Here is a 16,095-nt window from a genome sequence, read left to right on the forward strand (position 1 = left end):
ATGGGTGGGGAAAAATGGGAAAGAAATAGTTTTAATTAAATGGCTATAATAGTCTCTTTAAAATTATATCTAAATCCTCATTTTTAAGAATGTTTATGTAATTTCATACATATATTTTACTTTTTCTCTCGCTGTTTGCACAACCAAATAAGTTGAGAGAAAAGCTGTAACTTTTTTTCACTTCATTTTTTTAAAATCAAATAACTATTTTTCACTCCAATTTCTACTTTTTTTTCTTCCATTTCATCTTCCTTTTGGGAAGCAAACGGAGTTTAATGTTGCTAGGGTAGTTTGATAATTCTGCATAAAATAATATCTGAGTCTGTTATATCAATTCCAAAAATATCAAAATTTAAATCTAGACTCCTCATGCCAAAGTAGACTATTTGACCAACGGGTGTTGGTTCAAGTGGTACATGATTGATTCCCCTTAAATAAGGTCTGGGGTTCGAGTCTTGTGGACGGAAAAAATATTCACTAGGAGAATTAGCCTCACATACCTGTGAGAAACAAAAAAAGTAGACTATTTGACTTGTCAATAAATATAGATACCTACGAATTGGATTTATTTGTTAAGTATTAAAATAAAGATAAATTATGGTTGCCAAGAATAATTACAATAACTCTACAAAAATTCATAAAATTATTTTTAAGTTATAACAAAAGTAAGATAATATATAAGTTGTATACATTGTTACTGTACAATCTTCTATTCATATTTAATCATCATTAATTCTTTAAAAAATTCTAAATGAATGATGAATAATGTACTAAGTTTATATAAATCTTTAGAGGGGTTTTTACTTCCAAAATAGATCTTCTTTTATATATATAAATGTTGGTTTATCAAAAAATACACAAAAAAACATTTTGAATTGTTGATTCATCCAGAGAGATGATTTAGAACCAATAATTCATTCAACTGCTAAATATTTACCTATGTTGGAAATGTCATTTTGACACTTTTCTAACATTACATTTTAGTTTTTATAGGCCAAATCAGAGAGCAAAATGTCATAAGAATGTACTTTCCGAAGGAAAATAAAGAAATACTCACATTTTTCACATAAATCTATTCCAAGAATAATTTTGATATCAGAATATTCAAAACTTGATTTTGTAAAATAATAATTTAAGTTTGGCTTTCATATTCCAACAAACAAACAGATGTTGCACCGTTAATCAACTCTCCAAAGATGTTTCAAAACCTTCCATATATAATTATGTAATTATAATATAATGATAATTTGTAAGTTGCAGGATTATAAAGAATTTGAATTTGGATCTTAATAGATGATTATAAAGTTATCCACTAATCCATATAAATCGATTTAAATTATATTTTAAATTATTTAATATATTTATATCTAATTAATGAATAAACTCTAGTTTATCTAGGACTTTATTTTCATGAATCTGGATGAATGAATATCCAATCTATTTGTTTTTTTTTAAATAAAACTATTTTTTTTGAATAAAATTATTCTTTTAAAAACCACTATTTTAATAAAATATTTTGTAAGAAATTCTCTTTTAAAACTTTTTTTTTGAAAAAGTGCTTTTAATTTAAAAAAAAGTTTTTTGAACTTTCAAAAAATTAGTTTTTTACAATGTTGCACACGGATATGATGTTTAATGTTTTATTTGTAAAATTTTTGACAAATATTTATATATTCATTTGTGAAATAATTAATTTCATTTAAATAAAAAATTCGAAGTGAAATTGAGAAAAGTGATGGTCAATAAAATTGAAAAATAAAAAACTTAATATTTGAATTTTTGTTTTTTAGATGAATTGAATATTCATTCAAATAGTTACATCATTGAACATCAATTATATATAATGGATAAATTCAAATCCATATATTATTAAGATTATCCATTTCTTAGATTCAGATGGATTTTTTATAATTTTCCTATACCTGATGTTCTATCATATTTTACATGATAATATTAACATCGCTGAATGTAATTTTAAGAATAAAAAGAAATAACGAATGTATCTAATTTAACTATTTAAGTAAACAGAAACCTATAAAAACCCTACTTTTATTAATAATCCGTTGGCAACTAAAAAGGTTAGTGCTGTGTGGGTCATGGCTGAAAAGTCCGTTGGAGACGGAGGAAATTCAATCCCATATTTTATTTGATTTATTTCCTTTTCAAATCCATCGCCGTTTCCTATCAATCATTATGTTATTTCAATCGCCAACACAAAAATTCTCCACTCTCTCAATTTCCTGGAAAATACTAACATCACCTACCGAACTTCATTGTTCGAATTAATAAGATATTGTTAGTATAAAACTCATTACACCATCCAAGAAGGGTTTGATTCCTGAGAATTTCTTTAAAGTAATACAGTTGAAAGTGATTAGTTTCTTAACTCTCTACTTTAACATCCGCGTTGCTTTCAAATTTCTCTCTCTCTGACCCAACTCGCTCTCTTTCCTCATCTTTATTACTCCCTCTGCTGTATTCTATTTCTAGAAAGAGATACATTCACTCTTCGGCAACGGTTTTTTTGCCGCTAAACTAAAATCTCAGAGATGAAGAGAAAGTTCGAAACTTTAGTGTCGGTAACAAGAAAACGGTCGATTCAGTTTCTGATCGTAGTTGCCGTTTTATACATTATCCTAGTCACCGTCGAAGTCCCCTTCGTATTCAGAACGGGGTTCGATTCAATCAACCAAGACTTCATCACAACACAACGCTCTCCAAAGCTTCTCAGCGAAGAGAATCTTCTAGAAAAAGAAGCCCCTACTCGCCCCTTCAAACGCGTTTCCCAGAACACCACACACGCGCCGAGTCAACTCGTTCGCCGCAATCATAAACTCGTCTCCGGGTTAGTCTTCGATGACACAACGTTTGACGCCACCCGAAAGTACGGCTCGTCGGAGCTCTACAAGGTAGCCAAGCACGCACTCGATGTGGGCTTGACACTCTGGAAAGAGCTCCGATCGGGTAAGATTAAGATAAATACCGTTACAGCGAAGCCCGAGAACCGGACTGAGTCTTGTCCGGGTTCGATTTGGGTGCCTGGGTCGGGGTTTTTGGGTGTGGTGGCGCTTCCGTGTGGGCTGACTTTGGGGTCGCATGTGACCGTCGTGGGGAAGCCAAAGTCTGCGCGTGCTGATTTTGAGCCGAGGATATCGATGGTGAGGGAGGATGAGGAATCGGTGATGGTGTCACAGTTCATGGTGGAGCTGCAAGGGTTGAAGACGGTGGATGGGGAGGAACCACCTCGGATTTTTCATTTTAATCCGAGGTTGAAGGGTGATTGGAGTGAGAAGCCGGTGATTGAGCTCAACACTTGTTACCGGATGCAGTGGGGTTCAGCTCTTAGGTGTGATGGTTGGAAATCTAAGGCTGATGAAGATACTGGTAAGTGTGTGGGTGTTTCAATTGTAGTTTGCAAAATAGTGAGTTTTAATGAACTTGGTTTGTAAATTTTATTTTGATTGAAATGTGTTAGCAAGGTGCTTTATTTGTATAATTGATTTTGGTTGAATGATTATTGTCTAGATAATGTTAGTCAAAGTGAGTATTAGGTAAATTACTATATTGATTTTGAAAAAAAAGGGGAATTGACATTAAGATTCTACTTTACGTGTATGATGAATGGAAAAAGTAAAAAATTGTACTTTCACCAAAATTGTACTTCCACCAAACATATTTATTTATACGTGATTGCATTAAACTGAGTTATTCCGCATCTCGGATACAGTTGATAGGCTGGTGAAGTGTGACAAGTGGATTCGGGATGACGAAAATCATGAAGAAGAGTCTAAGGCAACGTGGTGGTTAAATAGACTGATAGGCCACACAAAAAAAGTAACAGTTGACTGGCCATTCCCATTTACTGAGAACAAGCTATTTGTTCTTACTCTTAGTGCTGGACTTGAGGGCTATCATGTTACTGTTGATGGGAGGCATGTGGTCTCTTTTCCTTACCGGACTGTGAGTAATATCTTCAAACTTGCTAACTTGAACCTGAAGATGGATTTGCTTAGTTTCATAACTTTGCTTGTTAATTTCAACAGGGCTTTGCTCTTGAGGATGCTACTGGGCTTTCTTTGGGTGGAGACGTTGATGTCCACTCTATTTTTGCTGCATCTTTGCCCTCAACGCATCCCAGTTTTGCCCCACAGCAGCAACTTGAATTTTCAACAAGATGGCTTGCTCCTCCACTTCCTGAATCTGGAGTGGAATTGTTCGTGGGCATCCTGTCGGCTGGAAACCATTTTGCTGAGAGGATGGCTGTTAGGAAGTCATGGATGCAGCATAGGCTTATTAAATCTTCAAAAGCTGTCGCTCGTTTCTTTGTAGCATTGGTAAGGGTGGCAAGCTGACAAGATTTTTTTATGGTCATAATTTCATTTCTGATGTTCAGTTGAGGGAACTTCACATTTTTTGTTTGTCATTTTAACAGAACTCGAGAAAAGAAGTTAATACAGAGTTGAAGAAGGAAGCAGAATTTTTTGGTGATGTTGTTATAGTGCCTTATATGGATAACTATGACCTTGTTGTGCTGAAAACAGTGGCAATATGTGAATATGGGGTGAGCTAATGCCTGTTTAAATTTGTCAGTTTGAAATTGGAAGAAATTGTATGCGATATAAAATGTGCTTCTTTATTCACAGGTTCACACAGTTTCTGGCAAGTATATCATGAAGGGTGATGATGACACTTTTGTAAGACTGGATGCTGTTATCGATGAAGCAAGGAAGGTTCCAGATGACATGAGCTTTTATATTGGGAACATAAATTACTATCACAAGCCCTTGCGCTCTGGTAAATGGGCGGTGACATACGAGGTAAATAGAACTCATTGCGCAATGCTTTTGTTTAAAGTTTAGGAATGGGAGTTGTCTGCGAAAGTTAATGAATTTCATTGTATTTTTATATCATTCAGAATATCTCTATATTCTGATCCAAAGAACGTCTTAAGCTGCTGATCTTATCATTCCGTTTTCCTTCACACTAGACATTAAGTCATGGAACAACCATTAGGTTCCCTTTTTCACAGTTAGCACCTAATTAATGAACTTCATTCCATGGTACTTAATTCTGTTTGCCCTATACAACCTCCATTCATTTTAAGTGTCTGTTTAGGAAAACAAATCCGTTCCTATTTATCTGTGCCTTTAGAATATCTAGGCCAAGGTTGTTAAAGTATAGAGTCAACCTTGGAGCGGAAAGGGGTGTAGGATCGTAGGAGCAGTGTAGCATAACACGAACCGTAGCTCCATCTAAAATACAAAATTACATTTAAATATACATATTTCTGCATACATAAAAAAATTCTAAATCACAACAAAAATTACAAATCATATCAAATCATAAGTCACATAATATAATTTCACCAATTAACAAGTCACATAACATAAGTTTTTCTTTTGATAATCCTAGCAAAATATTCAGTTTCCTTCTTTTCAGATTCTACAAGTATAGGAACAGCAAAAAATAAAATAGACATCCTAAGTATAGCAAATTGTTCATGGCTTCGAGCCATGATCAGTTCTATTTCCTGGGGTATTGTTCAACATCTTACCACTTCCACCAGATTCACTAGCATTTGACAGCTTTTGTTAAAGAAAAGAGAGCAAACAGAGAGTGAATATAGAGATGAGAAAATCGCAAGGCTAAGGGAAGTGGTTACAAGTTTTTGGTTCATAAACAACTAACTTATGGAAGAGATTGGAAGCTTGCAAGGTTAGGGAAGTGTGAAAAGTCTTCCCTAAGGAACAATAGTAATATAAAATATAATGGGTCAGGCGGAGGAGTGAAAAGTCTGAAGGAACAATAGTAATATAAAATATAATGGGTTAAAAATTAGGGTAAAAATTGGGCCAAGAAAAAAAAAACTGTTGACCCCAAAATGCAGCGTGACCCAAAAACCCGGTCGTCTCGCCCAAAGCGGAAACACATGACAATCTGATGCTGCCGTGCTGCCCCACTTCGGCTCTGAAGGAGTTTTTGTCTGCGTCAACCCGCTGTTCATCACAAAAAGCATTGAATCATGCTATTTGATGCTTCAACGCGCACTTTTGATAACCTTGATAAAGACAACAGTTATAACTGTTTTTACAACATTATCCTTATTACCTTGTTAATTGTAGTAATTAAGAGAGATATTGAGTGAGAATATTTTGGAGAGATAGTAAAGGTAAAGGGCAAAGTAGGCAAATGTTACATACTTACATTAATTTAATAAAAATACTAAAATAGACATACTAATTACATTTCTTAATATATACGCAACAACCATAAAAGATACGTAAAAAGGAGAGTTAGTATATCAGGACAATGTTTAAGTAACTTAAAAAAGGCAAATGCCACAAATCCCTTATTTATTAAAACTGACTGTCACTGACTTGTAACTAAACCTTATGCTTTCTGTGTTGCCACATTAAGTTAATAGGATGGTCCAGTGCATGAGGTTCTCATCTAGTGAGGTTTGGGGAGGGTAGATATTTGTAACCTGACGGTTGTTACATTAAGCTTATGGGAAAAATCTTGGTTTTTCAAACATTGATTTTGTTGCCCTCTTTTTCAGGAATGGCCAGAAGAGGACTACCCACCATATGCTAATGGACCGGGTTATATTATGTCGGCTGACATTGCATGCTACATCGTATCTGAATTTGAGATGCATAAATTAAGGGTTAGTAAACTAATTCACTGCTGTGTAGTTTTCCTTGTTTTTCGTAGGTCCCCATATAATGGGACCAAGGCTTGGTTGTTGTTGTGTCATAGTACCCATTCTGCTACACCTATGTATTCGTTGATTTGAAGTTGGTTAAGGCTGAATGTTTCCATGATTTTTCATGCAGTTGTTCAAGATGGAAGATGTGAGTATGGGAATGTGGGTAGAGCAATTTAACAGCTCGAATCCAGTAAAATACATACATAGCTTAAAGTTTTGCCAGTTTGGTTGCGTCGAAGATTATTACACGGCTCACTATCAATCGCCTCGGCAGATGATGTGCCTGTGGGAAAAATTGCAAAGGCAGACAAGGCCTCAATGCTGCAACATGAGATGACAGATGGGGACATAACACGGATTGGCATCTTTCAATTCGATGAGAGGGACAAAGAGTTTTGCAGTGAAGTCATACATGGAATATTGGTTAAGATAAACATAGCCCTGTATAAAATGGCCTTTAGTATCTATTCATTTATTATTGTTTCATTTCATGGTTTTTCTTGTCTCTCTTTTTTGGGGGCTTCATTCTTTTGGCTGGGGATTGGAAGATGAAGGAGGGATATTGGATTGGAACAAATGGATACAAATATGTGCTCTGTAAAATGATTTGAAGGATATCATTCAATGTCGAAAGAAATATAACGCAACAACCAAACTTTAATTTCACAACAGGCACATTGATCAATATAAGCGGACAATTCCGTATGCCTTTTTGAGGACTTTCTCTTTGCTCCCATTTCAGCTTTACAGGGGACTATTTTATTTCTTCCATCTTATTGACAATGAATTAATTATTTTTGGGTAGATGACTTTCCTTCCTAATAAATGTTTCTATCAGGAATTGAACATTTGACTTTTTGATTTTTTATTGGGATCTAGTGAACTTTACATTACTAATCAACCCTTTAGTAGATCATTTATATCTTATCAACAACATAAGAATCCTTTAGTAGATCATTTATATCTTATCAACAACATAAGAATGCTAAATGGTTAGCAATCACGTTTTTATATTTAAAAAGGGAGTAGATCTACTTCACATATTAGTCATCTATTCTATAAAAATTTAAAGATATAGATTTAGTAACTAATTTAAATCATTGAATTTTTCTAAAATGGATAATTAAGATGTAGAATAGGTTTTTTTTAAGTGAATTCTCTTTAAAAAATTGGTCTAATATATGAGGTGTTTAATTTATGGGTTTTTGAAGAGGATAAATGTAATAACTTTATGAGTGTAAAATGTGTGCACTGACAGTGTAAAGATTTATAGTGTAAAAAACCTTTATGTAAAAGTCAATGATGACTAAAAATCAATGGTGGATGATGTAGTGATAGTGTAAAAAACCTTTACACTGTCGGTGTATATATCCTTTTCCCTAACTTCATTCTCACAAATGAAAATCCAATTTACAAGATTTGGGCACATGATTTACAAGTCTCAAGGAAATAAATAACTTTGCTTTTGCATGAATTTTCCTTGTTAAAATCATTATTTTAAATTCTTATATGAAGTTGCATAAGGAGATCGTAAGTATTTAGAATCTTTAAATGCTACAGTTGATGCTTTCATCCAATGATAAATATATATATTTATTAGGATAGATCCGTTTATATAGTTATTATGTATTAATAATAACTAAATTTTGGTATAAACAATTTCCTCTTCTCTATATATATTAATATTAAATTCATTTTTAAGATGTTAGGTTATTATGATCAATGATATTAAAACTGGACGGTTCAACCGGTCCAACTATTGACTGGTGCTTCAAATGGTCTTGGTTTGCACGGTTATCTTACGCTTGGTTGGACCGTTTTAGACTGTCTAAAATCCGATTCCGCCGGGTGAAACCGGGATAACCCGAAATTGTTTCTATGCCTCCTTCTATCAATGCTCCACACTTAGAATTAGATTTATTGTTGTGTAAATGTTGGGCTGGGTCACAAGATGGGCCAACAACTAATCTTTCAATAGTTATAATTTACTAAAACTACTAGTGACAATTAAAAATAATATGTAGGATATACATAATTATATTATTTATATATAATTATAAATTTAATTAATGTCTAATCTAACTAGATAGTTTAATTTTTTAAACCGATTAGACTCTATACGTGATATTTTTTGGTTTGATGTCCGGTCTGACTTTTACAACATTGATTATGATACTATAACTAAATATAATAAAATTATTTTGTTAATTAAAACAATGTTGTTGATTTTACAAGGAAGAGTTTTTCCTTATTACTATTATAAAAAAACTAAATTCGGACCAGAATTGGTATGTTTTATAATTCATAGACATCGATAATCATGCATTCACCATACAAATTTACTATCCTTGTTTTTAACAAAATCAAAATTATTTTTATAAAGGTTATGGTGTAGAAGTTAAATTTACGCATCCCTTGTAACTCATGGAAGATTAACAGAAGTTCTCTGAAACTCTACATTCCTAAGCACAATGGAGTTTTTTAAAAGCCGTTTGACAGTTGGTAGAAAAAGTCCAATGGAGGTTTTTCAAAGTCCTCCATTGTAGAAAACGATGAAGGAACTCTTAAGTTGGCAGCCATCCAAAAGTTCGAACTTATTTCTTTTAAGTGTTTTTAAGCTGTAATACATAAATTAGTAAATGTATTAATATATCTGATAAACTTATATATAACTTTTTTCATTTGTTTCATATTATCACTCTATAATAGTTACGATCCTTAAATTGATGTTTAAGATCCACACATAAATTAAGAAAATATTTATTGTTGAAAAATTAATATTTTTCGTCAAATGCCCCCGTTTATTATACTCATACTTCCATAATTAACAAATTAATTTCCCACCATAATATTTACCCTATAATAGCAGTGTTATGAACTCGTCTCAAATGGGGTGTTCGACCGGTTCAACATTGAACCGGATATCTGACTGGTTTAAGCATCTTATTTATCCAATTTTAAATTAAAATTGGATTGATTCGGTTTGATTCATTCAATTTAAGCCTATAATCGGTGACTCAGATGATCGGATCAATTGGACCGCCCAAGTCAATAAAAAATATTATTTTAAAAAGCAACCAATACAACATTGTTTTAAGATGAAAAAAACTTTTAGCTTATTTGTAATCATACTTGTAATTTGTTAACTTATATTATAACAAAATTTTCGTTGTTTAATTAAATTTTATATTATGTGCACTTTTCTTGCGATTAAAACATAATATATATATATATATATATATATTCGTGACATTTTAAAGTAATAAAATATTCTTTGTTGATTTTTTAATTAGGTATGATAATATTTTTAAATTTAAAATATAGAGTTATTAAATATGTTAGCTAATATTATGAATTTTTTAGAATTTTAGTGTAAACCGAGTCAACCATTGACCAACTGGTCCAATCAGTAATTCATTCACTCAATAATCTGATTGATTCATTGATCGGTCTAAGTTTAACAACATTGGACATTAGTCCTATGAGGTTATGAGCTTTGGTATTTGAAGTAGGAGTAATAAATGTGGAGTCTATATTTCAAAGGGAGACAATGAAGGCGAAAAAGAGGGTATGATAAATGTTACACCGGTGTTCAACCTGATATTAAAAACCTTATTTAAGAAATTAAAGTCACCTAAAAATTAGAGTACTTTTGAACCCTTTGAAACACAATACAGAACTTTGAAAAATATAGAAAAATATTTCCTTAATCAACATAGGCTACTTCAGGCTCCGCCTTAAATGAAATATGAAGTGTAAAGATGTTTAGTATTAAAAATAAGAAAATAAATTTTGTATATGTATTAATATAGAATCAGGTCAATATATATATATATATATGTATGGTGTTTCCTATATGAGAGTCAATAATTTTAACAGACAAAAAATTCAACTATGGCATAACTCAAATATTCTAATACATATTTTCAATAACTGATACTCATCATGCATTTGCACCACACCTGTGCATCAACTTAGGAGAATAAAAGAAAAGACAATGGAGAGAGTATGATATACCACCTACGACAACTGCAACATGAGTTTAGTTTACAACCTGAGTTTACTTTAGTTAAAGTTGTTATTTGATTTTAGTTTGTTAATTGTCATATTATTTTTGTTAATTGATTAAGAGTTTAATTAATCGTTTAACTAGTTAGTTATTAGTTAGACATTGTAGTATATAAATGGTGATCGGTATTCTTTATAACTCAATTCTATATAGAAAGTTTCTATTTTCTCATTTATGATTTTCTCTCATACTTCTTGATTCATCAAGAAACTTTCTTTTCATGGATTTTCTCATTCTTTCTTCCTATATCAAGATTCATGCATGACTCTACCATTTTAACATGGTATCAGAGCCATACATGAATCTTGATAAAACAAGAAAGAAAGAATGAGAAAATCCATGAAAAGAAAGCTTCTTAATGAATCAAGAAGTATGAGAGAAAATCATGAATGAGAAAATAGAAACTTTCTATATAGAATTGAGTTACAAAGAATAAGGGAATCACCCTTTATATACTACAATGCCTAACTAATAACCAACTAGTTAAACGATTAATTAATCTCTTAATCGATTAACGAAAACAATATTACAATTAACAAACTGAAATCAACTAACATCTTTAACATCACACCTCAAACTGGAATGTGTCAAGCATTCCAAGCTTGAAATGATTGTGATGAACATCACACATACTCTAATACCTCCTCTTGTTGGTGAGCGAATCTTCATATCCTAGTCTTGAAATCTGAACGTGAAGCAATACTAAAGCTTAACCACCATTTGGCAGAAGCAATTTCATCCAGCACTTAACAATTTTTTTGACAGAAGCAAACCAATCATAACAGATGAAAGAGAGAAATGTGATAGACCTTAATCTTGATCCTTATATGTTGCTTCAATGAAAAAAATATTACACACTATAATGTTATGTGTTTAACGAGAGAGAAATGTAAAGAAACTTGAGTAATAAAGAAATGAGAAATAACTGGGGTTAATAGATGAAAGAATAAGAAAAGAACATAAATGTAAAATGTACACAAAATCTTGGGTTATAACAACCCAAATTTTTAGAAGATGGATCAAACTCAACACTCTGAGTACTTTGGTTGAACCTTGGAGCAATGTTGAAGTGTTATGCATAGGACTCATTGATTGCAAATCATAGATGCTCACTAATGGGTCATCTGTGGTAGTAACCTTTTGGCTGCACTTTTTCAATCTTCCATAATGACACTGAAAAAATTCTTCCTAATGGTGATAATGTATGTTGATCTCTCCAATTAATTGTGTAACAATGCTTTTGAGCAGTATTCATAGCAATTGCATCACTTTCTGTTTCTGAGACCCGGGCAAAGTGACATTTCTTGATGATCAACATGACATAGCTCTTGATGGAGACAAAGAAGATGGAAGAATGATGATTCTTTGTTGAATCTTGGAAGAGAAGTATAAGCGGAAGCCATCAAAATAATAATTATTGCTCTGATACCATATTAAAATGGTAGAGCCATGCATGAATCTTGATAAAGCAAGAAAGAAAGAATGAGAAAATCCATGAAAAGAAAGCTTCTTGATAAATCAAGAAGTATGTGAGAAAATCATGAATGAGAAAATGGAAACTTTCTATATAGAATTGAGTTACAAAGAATAAGGAAATAACCCTTTATATACTACAATGCCTAACTAATAACTAACTAGTTAAACGGTTAATTAAACTCTTGATCGATTAATGAAAACAATATTATAATTAATAAACTGAAATCAACTAACAAATTTAACATACATTGATTATAAAATTAATATTAAAGTGAACAATAAGATGTCATGCAATGTGAACCATAAGCAAAAGATGTATGTTGTCACACCTTAGGATATGAGGATTCATATCTCCAAGCACAATAAGATGTGATGCAATTTTTGCTATCACCAACCTCTAACTCCTTAAAATTATCATGTCCAACCAAATCCTCCAAAAGCAATCAAGAGTATAAGATACCCTACCAAACATGAGCCATACACACAAGATATCAACACATATTCATGTGGTATTTTAAGTGTCTTATCAGGAACAATGTCATATAAGTCCATTTTTGGATTCCCTCTACCACTGATCCTAAAAATCATGAAGGGGTTGATATAAGTTATTTACTTGGCTCTACAAAACTATCCCGATCATACGAGGTATAAACACCGATCCTCACTAAAACTTCTTGCCTAGATATCCCATTGAGGCTTCTTGACATGGCACCTTCATTGTCACCCCTTATCCAAACCATTATCGAAAATATCATCACGTCTTTCCTTTACACTAATTCAATCATGTAAGAATATGCGCACTAGTCGTGGTAACTCACTTAATGTCATTTAAAAATTCTTTGAAACTTTGATCGGCTCAATATTAAGTGATTTCCCCATAAAAATGTTTCTTGTGAGACCTGATCTTAAGCAACATTATCATCTCATGATATATCACCTTCCTTAGTCATCATCATTCTAGAACGAACTTAAGACAACACCACTTGAGGCACTCGATGCTAAAAGGTAAACACATATATTAGCCATCATTGTTCCAGGATCGCCTAACACAATGCCACTTGAGATACCCAATGTTAAAAGGTAAACAACTATCTTAGTGGACATTGTTCTATGACGACCTAACAATGTTGCCACTTATGGATACACCTGATGCTAAGAAGGTAAGAAACATAACCATTGACTCTTGCCCAATCACCGAAATTTTACAACTGCCTCGATAGCCTTCGACTCACATACATCATTGAGTTCACATCACCCTTACGAAGCTAATTTGTTATATCTTTGGAAATAGAAAGTCTTTTATATTAATTTTATCACCAATTACACACATATCCAAAAATTATCCATCTCTTACAAACGTCATTGTGATATAGATAATGCTAGGCTCACGTAAAAAACTTTAGTTTTTCAAACTTATTCTTGTTCTTAAAACTATCCTAAGTCTTCAAAACAAGACTATACTCTTTCTTTTACATCCTCACACCTTACTATAGGAAATTTTCAGTCTAACCTATTTAATTTCTTCAGAATTATTGACTCTAGTTCTAAAGTCTTAAATCTAAGCTTAGTCGTATTATCCTTAAGACACGACTCATAGTTTAACAACCTATTTGAAATTTCATTTAAAACTTAATAAAAATAATTCTTACAACCTCATCAAATCTACAATCACTTTTTCCTGAAATTCTATTTTATATTTTCACTCTCTAAAATATTATTATTCTTCTCACTAAAAATCCTTTCAAGTGTGACACAAACCACTCACATTCTATAGTTGATTATATTAGAGTGATCCTCTCATTCCCCAAATCATTATCTATGTTTTACCCTTTACTGAACAATGTGGAGAAACTTGTGTAAATTAGACTATTACAATTTACATTAAGGTTAGAATAAGAAAACGGAGCAACTCATCACAACAATGCATTATCATATCTCAAATAATAACATGTTAGGGAAAAGATTAGCTATCCCCATATTAATGAGATATGCATCTAGATAAAACATACATATTACATAAGGACATGTACACCATTAACCTCACAAATAATCAATTATCATCCATTAATATACTTTCATGATGATGTACCACTATATGTGAGTACTTCACAAATGGTGTACCTACAATGTCACAAATTCTCACCATATCAAGCATATTCGACATATTTACATCATCATGGACATGGCCAAGGTCTCTTCCATGGAATGGTTAAGTTGAGACCAACCTCATACAAGAAAAGTCCATTTCATCATAATAGACACCATGTACTAAACAAGAAGGTGTCATTTCAAAACTTCAAGATTATCAATTTCAAAACAAAAAATTAATTGAGTGGCTCTATGATGACTATGGACTGAAGAGAAACCCTAAGTAAAATTGTCCAACAAAGCAATTACAAGCACACTTCACATCTTTCATGTTATATTCATAGTCTAGCAAATTCTCTAATTTAAGAGTTCATTGGAGAACAATAATGAAATAATGGAAGACCACTTGATCTTCTCCCTCACCTTAGCCATTGTTTGAGTTGGAGTACAATGTCTCACAATCGTCCTAAAGCTTTAATCCCTCCAAAGCATGCTCAATGACTAGTTCTAAAACAATACAACAAAGCTATTTATCATCTATTTTGACACATCAACATTTCAATTCATTCTCGGGTCCATCTTACATAACTAACATAACAATTTAATTATTAATCATCATTATTTTAACTTCACTGGAGAAATGACTTGCTACCCACAAACAATCGAAGTTGCAAAATTGAAACTATTAAATTTACTTTGGTTTGATCCGTGTTCCAGACTATTTAAAAAATGCCAAATCAACAATAATCCGATAAGGATGCTTTCTTTAAAAATGTGAAAGATGTTTACTTAAATTATTCAATCTAAACAAGGAAATTTCATTATAGACTTAAAAGAATTTAAACTTCAATTGAACCATAAACCAAAATGTTGGATTAGACTGTGATCAGGGAGCCTCTAACCATTGAGGAGTTCCATTGTTACCGAACATGAGAAGAGTGTAGAACCACAAGTAAAACATCACGTCTTGAACCAAAACCTTAAGACATTAGTTCTATGAGTCTTTTCTACTTATAGAGTGCGATCGGGGAGCCTCCAACAACAGGGAAGTTTCATTGTTATCGGGGTATAGGAATATGAAAGTGTAATGTGTCAAGAGTGCACTTATACTTGCCTATGTTTTGATGAAGACAAAGGACTTAGTGAAAGCTTAAAGATAACTCAACAAATCAACATGCCAAAGATTCAAGAGCTTCATCTTTAGACTAGAGTCTTAGATGTGTCTTAGTTATTGAGTCTAGGTTAGGTAAACCTAGATGCAAATCTCACAAAGTCTAAAAACTATCATATCATTTACATGTGACATGCCATCTAGTTTATTTTATGTTCATGCATTAATCATAGATGTCATTTGTGCATTTTAGGCAAACATAAAGGTAAAACATGTATAAGTGATAAACATAACATATAAGTAGTTTACCAATTAACATCATAACTGAAAATATGCCAGTTAATCGATTAACTCGAAAACAGTTTTTAAGCAGTTTCAACAAATAACTGAAAAACGAATTTCAGTTACTCTCTAACAGCCCGTTAACCGATTAACATGCAACATAATCGGTTAACTTGGTGAAAAACAACTTTTCTATATAAACTGTTTCTTTAACAGATTTCATATACGATTTTATACATTCATACATTCATATTAGAATTGCTAAGTTGCGTATTTTCATGTTCATGTATGTCATATAGGCAGAGGGAATTGGATGTGAGATTAGAGTGAGATAGTATTATGCTTAGGATTAACATGTCA

The 16,095-nt window shown here is 32.3% G+C and overlaps 1 protein-coding gene across 1 annotated transcript; it reads left to right on the plus strand.

Moving 5' to 3' along the window:
• The first annotated feature begins 2,406 nt into the window (after positions 1-2,406).
• Positions 2,407-7,338, plus strand: LOC109336986 (hydroxyproline O-galactosyltransferase GALT6-like). The gene is made up of 7 exons (XM_019573843.1): positions 2,407-3,384; positions 3,728-3,960; positions 4,044-4,334; positions 4,433-4,561; positions 4,644-4,817; positions 6,560-6,667; positions 6,837-7,338. Exons 1-7 carry the CDS (start codon positions 2,550-2,552, stop codon positions 7,044-7,046), a joined length of 1,980 nt encoding a protein of 659 aa, XP_019429388.1. The 5' UTR covers positions 2,407-2,549; the 3' UTR covers positions 7,047-7,338.
• The last annotated feature ends 8,757 nt before the right edge of the window (positions 7,339-16,095 follow it).

Source organism: Lupinus angustifolius, unplaced genomic scaffold, assembly GCF_001865875.1.
Source record: "Lupinus angustifolius cultivar Tanjil unplaced genomic scaffold, LupAngTanjil_v1.0 Scaffold_1_622, whole genome shotgun sequence".
In the NCBI taxonomy this organism is placed as follows: Eukaryota; Viridiplantae; Streptophyta; class Magnoliopsida; order Fabales; family Fabaceae; genus Lupinus; species Lupinus angustifolius.

Coding starts and splice junctions, on each gene's coding strand:
- LOC109336986 (XM_019573843.1), top strand. CDS start 2,550: ATGAAGAGAAAGTTCGAAACTTTAGTGTCGGTAACAAGAAAACGGTCG. Junction 3,961..4,043: donor TCTCTTTTCCTTACCGGACT/GTGAGTAATATC, acceptor TAATTTCAACAG/GGCTTTGCTCTTGAGGATGC. Junction 4,818..6,559: donor AATGGGCGGTGACATACGAG/GTAAATAGAACT, acceptor CCTCTTTTTCAG/GAATGGCCAGAAGAGGACTA.